The sequence below is a fragment of the Lissotriton vulgaris genome, chromosome 1_1 (genome assembly GCF_964263255.1).
Source record: "Lissotriton vulgaris chromosome 1_1, aLisVul1.2, whole genome shotgun sequence".
NCBI lineage: Eukaryota > Metazoa > Chordata > Amphibia > Caudata > Salamandridae > Lissotriton > Lissotriton vulgaris.
The window spans coordinates 1,817,211,395-1,817,230,585 of record NC_141685.1 but is presented as its reverse complement, the minus strand read 5'-3'; the positions used below and the strand labels follow the sequence as shown (position 1 = coordinate 1,817,230,585).

At 41.1% G+C, this 19,191-nt stretch overlaps 1 protein-coding gene across 1 annotated transcript in view; it reads left to right on the top strand.

Moving 5' to 3' along the window:
- The window catches only part of STAB2 (stabilin 2), an 880,852-nt gene that overhangs the window by 150,022 nt on the left and 711,639 nt on the right, over positions 1-19,191 (top strand). The window contains exons 10-11 of the mRNA XM_086919174.1: positions 9,300-9,430; positions 16,385-16,467. Coding sequence (XP_086775300.1) covers positions 9,300-9,430; positions 16,385-16,467 — 214 coding nt within the window. The remainder of the gene's footprint in view (positions 1-9,299; positions 9,431-16,384; positions 16,468-19,191) is intronic.

The window sequence follows — 19,191 nt, the reverse complement described above, 5'->3', positions numbered from 1 at the left end:
TGTAACAAGAAGACACCCAGTTCATCCGAAGGGGGGGGGGATGTGGTCAGCGTGGGGGGTATGGAAGGGGCCACTTCCGAGGGGAGTGAGGGGGTCCACTCGGGGAGGGAAAGGGAGGGTTGGGTTGAAAGCATTAAAAAAGAGCAGAAATTGTAGGCAGGGTGTGTACCAAAAGTTGAATGAAGGATTTAATGATGCGAAAACTCTTCTATGGAAATGAACAAATGTAATATCCTATCAGTTAATGCCAATGGTGTTTTAAATAAATAAAAATATGGTGCTCTCATAAAATGGGCAGTCTCTCTAAGTCCCCATGTGATATTTCTCCAAGAAACCCATTTAAAAACCAACACCCCCAATTTATTAATCCCGAAATATTTCTCCCATGTGTTTTTCGCTTCAGCTGCGGTGGCACAGAGGGGCGTTGCAATTTATTTTTCAAGGAAACTATCTGGAGAAATTTTAAAAATAAGAAGGGATCCCAAAGAAAGATGGTTATGGGTAGCAACCAAAATCCAAGGGAAAGTAATGAATTTCGTAAACTATTATGGGCAAATATCCGATGAGGTGTCTAGTATTTTAGAAATCAACGACCTTCGGGGAGTCCCTGGACAAATCACTATGGGAGGATATTTCAATTACATACAAGATTTAAAAAAAGACACCTCTAAATAAAAATAAGAAACAACTAAAGCCTAATACTAAAAAAGTTGTGGACGCCCTTATCTTAGAATATCAGCTTAGGGATCCATGGCGTACAATAAACCCAGAAGGGGCATCCTTCACTTGCTATTCACACCGCTTCCAGACGGCATCAAGAATCGACTACTTTTTGATATCAAGATCGATTCAGATTTTAACCTCATCTATTGGTTGTAATCCCTTTTTCGACCATGGGAAAATAGAGCTGGAAGTTAATTTAGGTGGCGGGGGCAGGGACCAGTCCAGGTGGCAGTTGGATCGGACCCTGCTCCAGAACCCCGACTGGGTAGCTGGTTTCGGAGAATGGATCTCAGAATACTTTACTATTACCAATAATTCGGCAGAACCATTCTCGGTCTGGGAGGAAATCAAGGCGACAGCACGTGGACAGATATTATCTTTTACTGCCGCCCAGGTCAAAAAGAGGAGACAAAAGATATCTACGCTCCAAAAGGCCGTAGATAAAGAATATGCTTTACAGCTCCTCCTTTGCCCGAATCACTTGGAGCAAGCAAAGGCAGAACTAAGGGATTTCTTTATTTTAGAAGAGATCAAAAGTTCTAGAACATTCCAACAAAGGATATATGAGGATAGCCAATTGGCAGGAAATCTCTTGGCGAACTCAGTGAGGAAAAAACAAGAATAACCAAGAGATAGTAGACAATAGTTCCATTCAAAGGGCTTTTCTGGAGCATTTTAATCACATTTACTCCACTGAATATCAAGTAGAGGAGGGTCAGATTCAGGATTACTTTATGAACCTAGATATCCCAAAGATCACGCCCAATTGAGCTTTACAACTAGGGTTAGAAATTAATACAGGGGAAATAGTTGATACTATAAAGGCAACACCAGGGGCGAATGCCTGGTGGGTAAGACGGGTTCCCAATTGAATTCTATAAAATCTTCATAAAAGAACTAGTCACTCCCCTCATGAATCTATTTAATAACATCAAACTAGGAGGAATAGTACCCGCGTCCTTTAAAGAAGCAATAATAATATCTTTTGTAAAAAAAGACAAAAGTCCAGAAGATATCAATTCTTATAGGCCAATAAGCCTTCTGAATTCTGATTATAAAATCCTTATGAAAATCTGGGCCCATCGTTTTATGTATGCGGCACAAGAAGTCATACATAACGATCAATCAGGATTCATAGCAGGTCGTGTTATAGCTTCTAACACTGAATTCTTAATTCAGGCATTAGACTATTTTAATGTTAATTCAACCCCCGCCTGTATCCTCATGGTCGACGTGGAAAAAGCGTTCGACCTAGTTAATTGGGCAACCCTGTTCCATTCTCTTACCAAATTCGGGTTCCCAGAACAAGTGATTAAGATGCTCCAGAAGATCTATCTAGGCGCCTCTGCACAGATTATAATAAACTCAGAAAAAGCTGGCTCAATCCAAGTCAACTGTGGGACCAGGCAGGGCTGCCCTTTATCCCCCCTCCTTTTTACTTTTTTTATTGAACCCTTGGTTATTAAAATTAGAAACAATCCTGACATCCTCCCCCCTATCACCGGGATGGCGAAGCTTAAGCTATTCGCGGATGATATTATCCTTTACGCAAAGCCAAACAAGGAGAATATTGAAAGCATATTAAAAGAATTTAAAGCATATGAAAAAATAGGAGGTTACAAAATCAATACAAAAAAAACAGAGGTTCTCGCCTTAAACACCAGTCTTAGCCATCTTCCATCTTGCCTGCATGTCCAGGCCGTAAGTCGAGGCCCTATTAGATATTTCGGCATATACGTGACCAGTGATTACCATCAGCTTCATCTCCTTAACTATGTGAGAATGAAGAATAAAATTAAGAATCTTCTCTCTCAATGGCTTTTAATTCCTCTCTCCTTGATTGGTAGGATATCTCTGATCAAGATGTCGATTCTACCCTTATTAATATTTTTGTTTAGCAATATCCCTATTAAGTTGAATTCTATTTTTTTTAAAAGATATCGAATCTATGATCAGAAGTTTTGTTTGGGGGGAAAAACTCCTAGAGTAAAGCAATCTGTGATTCAACTCCCAGTTGACCAGGGGGACTTGCTCTTCCACACATAAAAACATATTATGAGGCAGCCTTTATGGACTTGGTGGCAGGTCTGATAGGTCTAAAAAACAAACGAGATAGCTTCTTCTTAGTAAAAATGCTACAAGAGTCCGATTCTCAAACCCAGGTATTTTTAAAGACCGTAAAACTCCGCAAAAGGACGAGATATAAGACCATAAAAGAACATCTATCAAGATTACAGTCCTTTTTCAAGAAAAATCTGAGCTCCTCAGATTCTCAGTTTTTAAGCTTACGTGAGAGTTTCTATTTGGGCCTCCAAATTAGTAGTAGCCCAATACTAAATTGGGAGAATTTGGGATTTCGGGAGTTAAGACACTTCTTTGTTCAGAATATAATTATTTTATGGCAAGAAGTACAGGCTAGAATAACCACTCCCATGCAACCAACTTTCTTTGAATATCTACAAATCGTTCACTTTTTGAGAAAAACTATTGGTGGACAGCTCCCCACAATGGGTGAGCCGGTTACATTCCTTTATGAAGCCAAAATTACCAGCATAGGAAATTGGTACAAAAGGCTCCATTGTGGTGGTCATTTAGACACGGTGGATAGCCATCTTGAGAAAATACTTAGCCAAACCCAATGCAATTTAACACACAAGGAATGGGAAACTATAAGTTTGTTAGGCTATAAATCGCTACGTGCCGCTAACTTTAAAAGGATGGCCTTCTTGTCCCGTTGGCTAGCGTATTGGACTCCGGAAGCACTCGAGAAAAGGTTCCCAGAGGTTGAGAATAAATGCTTTAGATGCCTAGCCGCCGGTCAGGGGGGTTGGCTCCATACTTTTTTTTCTTGTCCTCAATTGAAATCTTTCTGGGAGGCCATAGTCATAGACATTGAGGAGGCAATAGGGAAAACACTAACACCCTCAGCTGAACTGTCCCTCTTTGGTATATCCAAAGATCGAGGTTCCCTCAATGAGAACGAGGAAAAAATTTTGTTTATCTCTTGTACAGTTGCTCATTCCCTAATACTCCAAAATTGGAGATCTAAGGAACCTCCATCCCATCTAAAATGGTTTAACAAAATGAGGAGGTCCCGGAATTTCAAAAAAGCATATGCCTGTAGAGTGGGAGCAGTCAGAAGTTTTGAAAGAAAATGGAAGTATTTCGAGAATCTGGAGGCAATAAAAGGGGGGTTAAGTTAAAAAATAAGATTGAATACTAAAACTAAATCAAAAAAGATTTTAAAAGCAGTCATGAAATGTTGCAAGACTAAATTAAATAAGCAACCTTCCTTGCTCAAGCACTTTATTCCAGGTTGGATTGCACTATTTTGCACTTGCACTTTACACTCAAGTTTGCGGATGTTGCACATTGACTGTATTAAGGTTAGATTGTACTGTACTGCACTTGCACTTTATGATCAAAGTTTGCGGTTGTTGCACAATGTTTGTTCTTGAAAATTAATTAATATGTTGTGAAATAAGGAGTACAACAATGCCTGCTTTCGAGTTTTATGTATTTTAAATTTCTCCCCTTTTTTTAACCTGCTCCTTAATCATGTTTTACTCTAGAGTGACTCTATTTGAAGAAGAAGCTTTTTTTCTAATCTTGGTTCCATTCCATTTGCTCAAATTCCTCATTCATGAATTGTATTTTAACCTCTTTCTGTTCAATAAAAAAAAAAAAAAAAAGCTCATTTGCCTCCAACGCCGTGTATTCTGCAAACATCATTTATCCATTGCCAGCACTTCAGACTTCATCAGCTCGTACACCTCATACAATGAAAGTGACCGCTCAGGTTCATCAAGCCTCAGGATCATTCATGTACCTGGCGCTAGCGCTTGCCCTCCTAAGTCCTACATAGGTTAGGAATCATATGGTTACGTCCCTCAGCATGACGAAAGTTCAAGGTCAAGTTCAAAAATTTGTATAGCGCACTACTCACCCTGAGGGTCTCAAGGCACTTGAGGAAGGGGGGTGCTTTACTTATCGAATATCCATGTTTTTTGTTGCTTTCTGAAGGAAAGGTGGTTCTGTGTAAGGCGGAGGTGGGTGGGGAGAGAATTCCATTTTTTGGCCGCTAAGTAGGAGAAGGATCTTCCACCCATGGTGGATCTATGGATGCGCGAAATTGTGGCGAGGGCTTGATTGGACGATCGTAGTTGGCAGGAGGGGGTGTAGAAGGACATTCACATGTTGAGGCATTCTGGTCCTAGGTCGTAGAGGGCTTTGTGTGCGTGGGTGAGGAGACGGAACGTTATTCTCTTGTTTACGGGGAGCCAATGGAGGTCTTTCAGGTGGCCGGAAATGTGACCTTGCCGAGGGATGTCCAATATGAGTCTGGCTGAGGCGTTTTGGATGCGTTGGAGTTTTATCTGTAGTTTGGCTGTGGTTCCGGCGTAAAGGGTGTTTCCGTAATCCAGTCGGCTGGTGACCAGTGCGTGAGTGACCGTCTTTCTTGTTTCGGTGGGGATCCAACAGAAGATTTTTTTGAGCATGCGTAGGATGTTGAAGCAAAATGATGAGACGGCGTTGGCTTGTCTGGTCATCGAGAGGGAGGAGTCCAGGATGAAGCCCAGGTTACGTGCGTGATCCGTAGGTATGGGTGCGGCTCCCAGGGCCGGAGGCCACCATGAATTGTCCCAGGCAGAGGGGGAAGACCCAAAGATGAGGACTTCCGTTTTGTCCGAGTTTAGTTTTAAACGGCTGTTCTTCATCCATTTGGCTACTTCTTTCATTCCTTCTTGTAAGTTGGTTTTGGCGGCTGTGTGCCCACGGTGGACAAGCACTTCACCCTACCGGAATTACTCTCCATCTTGTTAGATAATCTAAAAAAACACATCTAAAACATTTAGATCCTACACCAGCAAGCCCGCCTAGTGCTTCCACTCCTGAGGAGTGGGGCTCCCCGCAAAAGGTGGTCACACATACCAGCAAGAGCAACTTGGAAAAGGCCATTACCTCTACTGCTTTCTTCTAGAGCCAACTGACCCGCCTATCATCTCTCTGTCTGGGCTGTAGAAGAAAAGGCTAAAGAAAAGCACAAAGAAACTGGTGCTTCTAGCAAGCATAATTACTACCATCAATTGCGCCCCCATGGCAACTACTGAAACTCCTTCCCTGCAATATATGTCATCATAAATTGTTTCCAATTTTTTGACAGGCTGAACCTGACAACACATCCCAGTCCGGAAGTCACACCTTCCAGGTGCATGAGGTTTCACACTCTGCTGATTGCCCTGGTGACCCAGCAAAGTGCTCAACCTCATCAAAACCTCACTATCAGCAATGCCAAGAATGCAAATCTGGTGCCATTGCACTCAGGGACTACGCCTCATGCAGTTAATAACTACTTACAGTCACAAACACATCTTTGGGCTAACATATGGCTACCCTTCCTTGTAGGTTAGCGGCCAGTGATCAATCAAACTGGCCTGCTCTGATGAGTGTGAATCAATCAACCGACAACGCGCTCGCTGGGTCACCATCAGCAATCAACTACAACTTCCAAAATACACTTGTCGCTCACTACTTCACCTGGAATTCAGTCTGCACGCTCAAGACAGCGAGAGTAAAGCTGCATTCCTTAAGTACTTTCACGCCATCCTACAAGCCAAACTGGACTCCCTAAAGAAGGCGTTCCACGTGATCTACACGGTTTCAGCTGATCTTTGGTCTACATATCTCAGAAAGGCCTGGCAGCCTACGATCTAGACATCAATCTGGAAGCTTGGATGGCCTTAAACACCCCCTATTCTAGCATATATATATATAAGCATCTTGAGGAAGCAGGCTGCACTCAGCTCAAGGAAATCTGATGTCTGTTCACTCCGTTGTTCATGCCGCCACTATTTAAAAATCCTACGAGGAAGGAAGCCACAACCATACTTATTGTCTGCCCTAACTAAAGAAACCAGATATTGCATCCCGAGAGCTCCACTCAAGGTCCTCCTGATCAAAGAACATCGCTCAGACTGGGCAGGGACAGAGATGTTTTAAGGCATGGGTAAAGTGGTCTCTGGGCTAGGGCCCCTGCCATTCATGGAGGCCCCTGATAGAGCCACTTCTGCTCTGCAGAGTCTTGCCCTGAAGACTGCGAATAATTCTTAACTAGATTGTTTAAATACTGTTTCCCTTTAATTTTCTTTTAATGTGGTTGATGTGTGAGAGTCTATTACCAGCATTTTGCAGAGAACTTTAGTGTTTATGTTTCATGCAACATCCATAAAAAAGTTATTTTGGATAAAAACAGGACCTTTCATATAAGAAATGGGAGGGTGTCACAGAGATTACTTGCAGTAATATTAGTGAGCTGCTGTGTTACAATCTTGTAAACACATCACTATCCCTGAATATTAGATGGGAACACATTTCGAATTTGGAGGAGTGTGCCTGTGCACTGAGAGTGATCTAAACAAAAAGTGCATGGAAGAGCTAAAATTGGATCATAAATTCAAAATTGTCCCGAAGAGGGGCTCCAAAATACATATGGCCCAAGGCCCCCAAATATCCTTATGATGTCCCTGGGCAGGGAGAGTGGGGAGTATGCAGGGTTTTAAGTGTGTGTGTGTGGGGGGGGGTCTGAGCACCCCCAGTTTTTTTGGGGGGCATCAAAAGGGGTCTCTAGGGGGCTCTATTTTCGGGCCTCAAGGGCTTTTTCTAGAAGGTATGGTGACCCGACGTCCAGGTTTTTGTTTGGTGTTTCGGGTGAGCATGCACGCGCACTGCTTAAGGCGTGATGTCATTGTAGCAGGAAGGGAAATCCTTTGAAGAGAGACACTCTCCCTCTGGATTTCCCTTCTCTTTGAACACGCAGCACCACATACTTCATCATGCCAGCCATCGGCACAACAACAGCTGGTTAGGACCGGCACAACCCTTCTTTTTCGGCCTGCAGCAAGATTTCTCCAGCAAACAGTGTGACCCTGTTCTGCCTTAAAGCAAGGGAGGGACGAGGGTCTACAACAGAATCCAGCAGCAGTGAAAAGGAAACTTATCTTCGTGACGCCTCCCCAACCCTACCAGCACTGTCTGGACCCTGCCTCCACATCAGAGCTTCCTCAGCCAGGATCCTTCTGAAGCCACACAAGACTTGCCCTCCCAGCCTGCAAGCCTGCAACGTGAGTATTTTAATGGCCCTAAACAACTGTTATAAGCGGATATGAGGAGAGCGGTTGCTTTTAAATACCGACTACGAGCGAGGTGCGGTAGGGAAATGAAAGGACCCGGTAGATGTTGGCAGTGGTGTCGCGTTCGGTGAAAATATCAATTGTGAAAAAGAAGCGCCCTCTACAGGGTTAGGGTTTGAGGTGCGCGGCAGTAATGTATATGCAGCAGAATGTATGTGCGCACTCAAAGGACTCTGCGCCATTATAATTTGCTGCTATATTTTATTGTGGTATATGTAAGTATTTTACGTCCTTCATGCAGCATTACCTGCACCTGTCTTCTATAATATCAGTGCATTTGTAATTGGCTACAATATTAGTAATGACATATTAGTACATTTTATAGTGATGGTTATATTGTACGTCGCTTATATTTAACAACGAGCCATGTATACTTTGATTGAAGCTTCCTGTAAAGCTCTAGCTTTACTATTTATTAAACTCAATGGTCGTCCTTTTGAAACATTTGATGCAAAGCTGTATGTAAAAAGTTGGCTTGCAAAAGGTAGAAGGTCTGCTGACGAAAATTCTTGTGCGAAACCCCAGCAAAATAGACACAGTGAATATCTTCAAGGGTTTTGGGAAATCCTGCAATAGATTTCTAAGTAATGTAATGATTTTTAGTGTTTGGTATTTTATGGCTTATACTTAATAAAGATACCTTTTTGCCTTTTTCATTATCCTTTGCCGGTTGCGACATCATGATTTTCTTAAGCACACAATGCTAGTTATCTTGATTTAGACCATGCCCCTACTCTGATAGGCCACACCCCTTTAAGGAAATTGCCACCCCCCTTTTAGAGCACTCCCAGTTTTTTCCCCACTTAAAGCCCTGGGAGTATAGCCTGCAGATTCTGCGATTACAAAAAAGAATCCATTCTGCGTTAATTATGTTGCTGCCCGGGTGTTTTTGTCTGCACGTCACACCTTATTAAAGCCGATGCTTTGGGCAAATGTTGTCCTTACCTGTAAGGACGCACTCGAGTTTTTTATGACCACCTCTCTTCCCATGCACTGGGCTCACTTTGGCAAATTCGTTAATAAGATTTTTTATCAGAACCCGAGAGCGAAGGACACCATAGCGCTGTCCGCTCTCAGTGTTCTAATACAATTTTTTTTGAAAAGTTAATTACTCATTTTACAAAGAGCTGTTTTAAGATTGATGTTTTATCTACTGAAATGTTATGATTTATTTTACACAAATTAAAAATAAATAAAGCGAATCTTCATTCATGAAGGATACACTTTGTGTTTCTTTTGATTTTAATATTAATATATACTCACTAGATACTTTCACAGATTAAGGCAGTAGAGGAAAACGCTGATCTCCATGGTGCCAGTGGCTTCTTTACCACTAAAAACGGTGTGATCTAAGCGTGATGTAAGTCTGTCTTATTGTCCTCACAGGTGTGTCTGCAAAAAGGGCTATGTAGGGGATGGTGTCCTGTGCTTCGGAAGCCTCATGGAGCGCATGAAAGATATGAACACGGAAGTGGGAGCGTGGCAAGGAAAGCTGACTTTAGCAATATCATTGTTCGGTATGTAGTCCTGCATGTCTGCCTGGCTGGGTAACACCAGTGTTTTAAAGAACATGTTTATGAAAATTCCCTACATTTTATTTCGTTGTTATCCCCTTTGCTTTAATACGCAACACGTTATTAACTTTATTGTATATGCTCTTCTTTCAACTTTTAGCACTTGTGCTGCATGGAAAGAAAATAATTATGCAACCATCATGTTTTAAAATGAAAATATCCTAAAAATGTTTTGTGTTATTTCACTGACATTGTTTTTGAGGCCTTCAAATACCCCCAAAGAGAGATCTGGGTTACATGACCAAGTAGAAACTGCCGCAAAGATACAGTGTGTTCGATGTAGAGCAAACGAGAGCGCTTCAGCAGCGAGAAACTAGAAACCCTAATCAGAGTCCTGTTGTGTTCTGTGTCCGTCCCATTCTCATGACCAGACTCTATGGGATTCTTCCTACCCTAGGAGGGGGACAATTAAGATGCTCCCCAGTAAGACCACCTCTTCCTCTTTTCTTCGATGTGAAACCACACTCCTCATATCCTCTGAGATTTCTCCATCCTCTTCTTCCTCCATGTTCTTCCTCCATATTCTGAAATTCACCTTATCTAAATTAACCACAATTATTTGCACTTATCATTTTCGGGGGGGGGGAAGGTGAAAGGCGATTATGCAATATCTTCTTCAAATGATTGTATCAACTCTAAGCATGTTCATCCATGTTATTTCAAAATGCATCTCTACACTACTAGAGAACTAATGTGTAACAATCTATCCTGTCATCCTCACTAGGCTCTGTGAATACCCTTCATAGGGCCATCTGTGATCTTTGGCATGAGCTTTACCAGCATGGCATCTACCTCAGAAGTGAGCGCCACTTTGCATTCAATGTCTGGACGAGGTCACTCCTACCTCAGCTTTTTCCTTATCTCTCTATCCAATTGACTTCTCAGACATCTTGCTAGATTACTGGCTACTTTAGTTGATGGCACCCATTCAGATGATCTGTGATGTATGATTGTGTAAAGTTCTTATTCGTCTGACATGGCACCAGTATTCTGTGGGTTTACAAGCTCCTGGTGAGGTGACTACGTTTTGGTTTTAAGGACACATCCCACCTGGGCTGCGTGCCCATATCCACCCATAATGATGATCCATCGTTGTCCTCATCTGTACCATCAGTCAAAATTGGAAAAGACCTACCTCTGCCAGTATCACTTTGCTGTCCTTTCCCACCAGTATCACTTTGTTGTCCTTTCCCACCAGCAACTCATTACAATTTTCTAGGTCGCGACCTATAAAGATTTCTCGTAGCTCATCAAAGGGATCCTGTTCTGCTGAAGGGCCTGCTTGTGTCTCTCTTTCCTTCCTCATCATTATGGCTTCTCACATCCTCATCAGCTGCTTCAACAGCTCTTAGCCAAAGGACCCTTTCGTTTGTTTTGCATTATGGGGTTCAAGCCCCTCTCGCCCATCCTTATTAACAAATTGTTTACTTTTTTTATCTTCCCTGGGTCCTTGGGCATTTAACATACATGGACAGCTTTTCTAGCATATCTTTAATGGATTCCAAGGACTCCAAAACTGCCTAGTACACCAGGTCATCAACCAATGCCCCCATCACTTTATTAAAGCACCAGGCCAATGGATTGTTGCACTCCTCCTACTCTCACTCCTGCGAGTCATATGAAGCGTCACTTTCCATTCCTATTCCCTTTGTTGTCCCTGCAACAGTATTGGAAATGAGCCTCTCTTGCGTGGTATTTCCCCAGATTTTTGCCTTGACTATTCTTATTTTTTCTGAGCCTGTTTTTTGGGCATTTGTAGTCTGCGAATTCTACTCTTGGTAATCAGTAGTAAAGTGCTTATGCTCTTCATTTTAAACATGGTTAAATTGATATATACATGACTGGCACTTTTAATTCACTTATAAGTCCTTAGTTTATGGTACTACCTGAAGAATGGGCCTGTAAATTAAATGTTTCTAATGGGCTGCAGCACTCATTGTGACACTCACTACAGTGCCTCCCTTAAACATGTTTCAGGCCTGCAATTGCAGCTTGCAGCTCAGTCTTAAACTTTTTGACCTGCTAAAATAAACCTCTTGCCAGAACTAAGCTTTTGATAATTTAGAAGTCACTCCTGGGGTAGGCTACATGGTATTTGATAAGTAGGACATGTATATATAATGTTTTACATGTCTTGGCAGTGAACAATCCCCAAGGTAATTTTTCAATGTGGCAAGGCAGACCTCTCATAGATTAACATGGGTATTCCTTATTAACTTAATAAGGGCTGAATTCAGTTTGGGAACAGCTAGGAAAATGTATCTTCCACTAATTTTAATTTTCATTTAAAATCTTCTTTAATGGCAAAGTCAGATTTTAAATTACTGTTTTGGAAATGCCAGTTTTAGAAAGTTTAACGAAATAACAATGTCACAACTGGTAATCATTGAGTTAAACAAGTACATTAGGAAAACAATTAAATGTGAAGGAGGGGATAATAAGGGAGACCATGATAATAAGTGTAAACAACTGCTATATTTAGAATGAAAGTAGTTATATCAGCACTACCAATGGACGAGTAGTTAAAGTTAAGAGAAGCATAATCGGAGCCTCGTTGTCTTGGCATTGACTACTCACCTAAGGCGTGCTCTTTAACGGTGAGCTTTTATTCACTCCCTAAATAAAGATTACCACTCTCTGTTCTTTTGACCTTTTATAAGAACTTTGAGAATTGATTTTCTTGCAGCTCCCAAGGAAATTGCATTAGTGCTCAATCTATGCACCTGTAGGTTGAACTATTGCAGTTTTTTCTACACAAAGGTTGGATAAGAGAATTTCACCCAGCTATCACTCATTATCTCTAGTTCAAGGTGAATCGGCAAGACCACATTGTGCTGCCCTGAAGGCATTGTACATACTACTGTGAATGAGAGGCACAATTTAAAAGCCTGTGACTAGCACACAAGGCATTGTACAGCTAGACAGGATGTTAACTATCCAATGTTCCCAATCCCTGTAGAAGATCTCTATCGCTAGCAGGTAACCAAGCACCCGAGGTCACTGTCCCCCAGTCTACTGACTGTCACTGTCAGGCACATCACATGTTTTAAGAGGTCCTTCCACAAACAAGGTTCTCTGCTCTTCCATATCTCTGAATTGATGGTAGCTTCTAGCTAATAGAAGAGCTGCAATCACATGTCAGGGTCCACCTCCCAGTGAAGAGGACTAGTCGAACAAATGGAACAAGCAGTCATAGATATATTTACAAAAATCGTTGGCAGAAGATAATGTGATGTAATTAAGTCTCCACAATCACAGACAAGGGCAAGCGAAATGGTTAAAAACGTATTTCTGTGGAAGTGACATCACACACATTCCTTGCCCTGATTGGCATAATTCACTAGCTGATGAAGAAACTGTAAAGGAAAAGCAGTAATCCAGTCTTTCAGTTGTCGTGTGACGTGAATGCTCATAGTTCTCACTCTGCTCCTTGGCTTTAGTTCCTCCTTTGTCATTGGCTTTCCTGTCAAATATCACTCAACATTTAAACACTACTAGATTCCTAGGGTGACCAAAGAGTTACCTTGATTTGCCATCATTCGCTGCCATCGCGTTTCCCGCTCAGGATACCTTGCTCCCTCCATCCCACGACTCACTCATGGGATAGGGGAGGGTGTTGGAATCAGAAATGCATAGTAGCACTTGCTCAATGACTCTCATTGGTAATAAAATGACGTAATTTCCATACCATTAGTTACATTTCATTAAGCTGGCTGTATGTTTTTTCCATCCTTACGGTTTAACGGAACAAAAAAATATATATCTGCACTTGTCCTCTGCAAAGTGATGATACTAAAATGTAGAAATATATGTTTGCTATGTAGACAATTTATCACAGATTTGAATCTAGCTTCTGTCTACATCTTTCTTAAAACCACCTCGCTGACCACCCTAGCAAGGATTTTCTAAATGCACGGTGGAATCAGCTTGTGGGCAGTTTCCAATGCCAGCTCGTTACCCTCTTGTGAAAATGAAGCCTGTCTGGGAAGCAGTCACATTTACTGGCCTCAGTTAAAGATATATGTACTATTCCTGCTTCCAACCCTACTCTACATCATGGCTGAACAAGGAGCAGTATTGTTTGCCATACGTGTGATTCTCGCCTTTTTATAGTTAGAGGGAGGGCGGCAGGTGCTCTTCAGTGACCACCAAGCAATGCATCCTTAGGCCAGCTCAGTGTTGACCAGAGACAGGCTGGCCTCTAAGGATTTCACAATTGTCCTCAATGTAATGCCGCTGTAATGCCAGAGTGACAGAGTGACTTGTGCAGAGTCATCTGTATCCTCACAAGTGGTTTCATTGGTATTTGTTGTATTTACCCATGTATGACAACTGGAGGTGAACATACATGTATAGCAGAGTGTCTCCCCCAGCCCCAGACACTTCGAGAGTCTTCAAACTGTTGTACATTTGAAGATACACAAAATTTTCAATCTGTCTTAGGATAAGAAAGATAGCTACTTTAAGCACATATTAAGAGAGTTCTCACAATAAAGTACATCAGACCCAAGAGGCCCAAAGGAATCAATGGGAAGTCATTCTCAATTTGCGATTAGCAATTTGCAAATCGCAAATTGAGAATGCAATTTCGAGGGTGCAGGGCGGGGTCCAAAGGACCCCCCCTGCACCCCTGAAATATAACTTTAAGTGCATTTTTCCACACACATGCCCCAAGGGCATGTGTGTATATAAAATGAAACTTTCAAAATGCACTTTTGTGCATTTTTGAAAGTGTTCGCAAATTACCATGAAGGTCAACTTCATGGTAATTTACCTCTCCCTATTTGGTGAATTCACAAATTTAAAATGTTCATGCATTGCATTTAAGAAATCTCAAATTGCGATTTCTTAAATGCAATCGCAATTTTAGAAATCGCAACATGATTGCTCGCTCGAAGTACGGTTTAGGGGACTTTACAAAAGAGCGCACTCAGCATGTTTTTATTTTTTCGTTATATCTAATGTTTATGCTTTGTCCATGTTGTCTTTCTATCTCATTGTTCAATCCCATCATCAGCAATCAATTGCAGGCATGCGCACCACAGTTCAAAAATAGAAGTCATCGCAACCCGACACTAAAAGAGCTCTCAATAAAAAAAATAAAAGCTAAACATTGCATTAGGGGCAGAAAAAGAATAACGTGATACACCAAAGATTGTAAATAAAAGGGAAGCTTAAAACGTGCATTTTTTAAAACTATTTCGGCTGTAACCCCAAGTTCTTCCAGGGTTTGGGACTACTATAAACTAGACTACCACATCAGAGGTTTTGCTTCTCTGATAGTTCTCATCGCTGGCTATCTCAAAACTGCCTTAAGTTAAGTAACTCTAAGGGACTTCTAAAGCAAGCAAACCTGCATGGTTGTTTCAAAGACCATGCATGCCATCTGATGAACCCTAGAAGAAAGAATTCGTCCAATCAAAATGGGGCTACTGAGCATATACAGCTCTCAGCTTCAGGCAGCCTGTCATGTTATGAGGACATTGGGACCCTGGAAATGCCAGCTTGCATTGATCAAAACTACCTGCTGTAGGAAGATGGGGAAAGGCATAAATTAAAAGGAACAAAGAGCATTCCAGAGTAGAACAGAGCATGGTCTGTATGAGTGGAGATACTCCCCCACCCCAGAAGAAACAGGAACAATGTATGGGAGACGGAATACAAACAACGCATACCTGAGCCACCGGCTTGTCTTTGTGTGGTTATTTCCCTACCCCCGAGACACAGCACGAACCACAATCCTACATACAGGCTTTAAAGGGCTGGACATGGAATTTGTTTCCTATACAATTCAAGTCCCAAGAATGTTTTTGCTTCCAACCTGTAGGTGGCAAGTTGGTGGTATTGTATATATGTTTCTATTTGTAAGGTTGCTGAACTGTTCAATGCTATAATGGCCCTTGTATTCATTTACTGTGGGTTTCCCACGTATTTCCCAAATCCAGTTTAATCAGCTAAAAGTTAGTGTACCAGAATAAGGACACATTATAGTACAATTGTGCCACTTATCAACATGTATTCATGATATATCTGAGATGGGGTTTGAATCTTAGCTAGGGTCTTCCCCAAAATTAAACTTTTTTTTCGGTTTTGTGTTTCTCAACCAAGCACAGTTGACTTGCCATTTTGTGCTGCACACATTTGTTTCTGTGAGACGTTACCGCAGAATGATAAAGGGACCCCCTTTCTGTCTCACATTGAAGCTAGAAGATGAGGGCCATATCAATGGCAGAAGAACCACCCTGTCACGGCAACCAATGACTTTACATGCAATAGTTAAAAAAAGACCTCCGCTATAGCCATGTGTGTTCCCTAAGAGTAATAATGGGTTAACAACATCTTTAATTTCCTCTTTTTTGGGAAGGATAATTGTTTGCACTATTAAGGGTTGTGTGACAGAATGTGAAGGACAAAAATTTATTGTGAAAAAATATCATGGCAAAAATATTGAGGTCCAAAATATCGAGACGGTAAGTGCATATTGGATAGTGTTGGTTTACTATTCTTAACCTCACATTTACGTACCTTGACAATATATGTACCTTGACAATGTACGTATTGTCAAGGAACATACATGTGAAGTTATGAATAGAACATTTATGCTTACCCACATAAATTTGCCCTCTAAATATATTGGTCCCCAATATTTGTGCCACAATATTTTATCCCAATGACATTCTGTTGTTGATATTTTGGTGGCCATGTTTTCGATTATGCATAAAGTATAATCTTTAATTGATTCTGTACATTATCAAGTTCATATTTTTTTTTACCATAAATGTATCCAAAACAGCTTGAAAACATGACTTTGTTATTTTAAATACCAGCTTCCACTTTGCCCACACCCCATTGAACCAATCTCATGTATCTTTACTGACTTATGTTTTTTACTCATAGAAAGGGCATTCGCCTGGCCTCTGAGTGCACTTGGGCCGTTCACCGTATTGGCTCCAGTGAACAAAGGTTTCAAGGCAACTGCGGTAAGTTATGATTGGAACTGTTCAGAGGGTACACATACTTAACTACTTGATTCTTTTTATCATAGCCCTTGATCCTCTAAAACGTCTGACAGATAAAAATTGTTGAATGTCTCTGTGCTGGGCTCAGAAGTTCATATATAATAAAAGGCAATACAAAGTCTTCAGGGGAATAAAGGCTAGGAGCCTTAGAGTTTGGGAGACAGGTTACTCTAACACAAATATGATGGCTATCCCACCCATTGTATTACAAGTGCCACTGGATATAGTGCACTTGTGTGGCAGTGGCAGGGATGTCTGTCATGATTGTGACGGAGTAACCCGTCAGGCGAACTCTAAGTCAGGTCCTAAGACTGTATATGTCTAACAAGCAGAAACCAAAGGATTATCACTTGGACTCCATATATATAGTTTCCTGGAATAGCTAACTCATGTAACCAATTACAGTAAGCAAGGCACACTTCAATTTTACACATACCTATCGTGGGTCAAATTTTAAGACTTCCCCAAACCAATTCTTCATAATAATAAATGGAAAATATAAATGTATATATGCAGTAAATAGTTAAGCCTTTTTATTGAATGTTTGTCAGTAGTTTCAAAGCTCGTATTCCACAAAAAAGAGGCCTAAATATCCTGTAATTCACAGTGCTAAATTCATTTGCAGGGTATTTAGGTTCCTTCAACAAACAGAAAAGTCAAACTCAGTTTTTTGTCTTTCTTTAAGTGATGAAAAAAAAGTTTTCACAATGACAGTACCGCTCTTCCAACATTAAAGAGCAGAACCAACACACTCACCATTAAAGGTCAAGCCTTGATGCAAGCATCTACAAATTAATCCTCCACAGTGTGTGAAAATAAAAATGTTTTTTTTATTTCCTTACAATACTCTTAGCATTTACAGTTTTATTTACTAATAATACATATTGTTGCATATGACACGCTTCTTAAAGAAGAAGAAGAATTTTATTTTATAAATATGATTTTGGAACTCCATGGAGATCCACATATTACAAGAATACAGGATTAAACGTATCGAAATAAAACCACAAATTATCCACCAATTCAACAGTAATATACAAAATGTCATGCCATTCAACTAATACAATTCTAAGAAACATTTAAAAAAATTAAAAATTCTATGGCAAAAGATTTCATTCGGAGGACAAAAGATTGCATCAATCAAAGATCTAGCAGATAGAATACCAAGCTGAATACATACGGGCTTTACCCACAGCCGACGATGGGCCATTAGTGCTGGACAAACTAATAAGACATGTATAGAGTCTTGGATTGCGCTGTTGCAAAAGTTACATATGTTGGATATGCCATGCCATTTGGCCAGTAGTTTATTCACTGGCAGTAGGTCATGCCTAAGGAGAAGCCAAAAGCGGCGCAAGCCATGGGGCATATTCCAAGTAACATAGGGTTGTATTTGTCTTAACAAACAAGAATCAACAGCTTGGTTTGTCCCCTTTTTTTGTAAAATCAAGTTACGATCCCTTTCATAGCTCAACTTCCAGGTGGCATGTTTTAGTGTGAGCTTTAGTTGTTGTGTAGAAAGGTCTAGGAGGGAGACTTCCTGCAGATCCAAGAGTAAGAGGGCCTTCCTGTAGTTCTTTATAAGCATTGAATACTCTTTTAGTGGGCCCATCAACTCTTTTTTGATTAGGGATCTTAATGTTGCTGGCTTTCCCTTGATCAGACATATTACCCAGCGAATGACTCCTGCCAAACCCTGTGCCCAGCTGCTTCTTAGCCCGAGTTCCAGACGAAGGGCAGCTGTACTACAGCTATTATTAGCCGAGATCAAACTTCTCAAGAGAGATCCCTCAACAATGTCTAAGAAACCCCATTCACTTAAGTCGATAAACTCTATGCCATAAAGCAGAGTTGGGGGGACTTTTGCCCGGAATGCCTCCAACAGATACCCGAAGTGCCTTTTACCAGTTGATTTATATAGTGCTCTTAAGCCGTTTCCCTGAGATTTTGCCTTGTGGGTGCTGTTTTCAATATGGGATTTATTGCTTAAATTGCTTTTAACAACCTTGCCCAAAAATACGTATGATGACACTCTTTCTAATTTTTGACCTCCCAATTCCCAGCTGAAGTTTTCTAACCTTAGTTTTTTTCTCCCCTCCATACACATTACCTTACTTTTAGAAATATTAATTTTCAGGAAATGCTCTTCGGAGAAAGTATGTAATAATTGAAGACGATTATTAAGTCCTTTTGGGGTGAGGTCTAAAATCAGTTTATCATCCGCGTACATTAGGAAAGAGATATATGAATCTCCCAAGCGTGGGGCAATGCCTTCACTTGCGGAGATAGTATGTGGAAGGTCACTAACGTAAAGGGAAAATAAGAGGGGGGCTAAAAGACAGCCCTGCTTGAGGCCATTTGCGGATGGTATGAGCTGGGATAAGCCTCTTTCCCCTCCCATTAATACTCTGCACCATGTATTATCGTGTAAGTCTTGTACCAGACCTAAGAGACCACGGGCCATTCCCAGAGCGTATAGCTTTCTCCACAGTAGTTGACGATCAACCTTATCAAAGGCCGTGGAGAAATCTATGAATGCCATTAGACTCTCCCCTTTCTGGCTCCAATATATTTGTCTGTTATTACCTGAAGGGCTGCCAAGTTGTCCAGGGTACCGTGATTTTTCCTAAAACCCGTCTGCTCAAGTGGAAGAACACCCGAGTGCTCCACCCAAGTATTTATCCG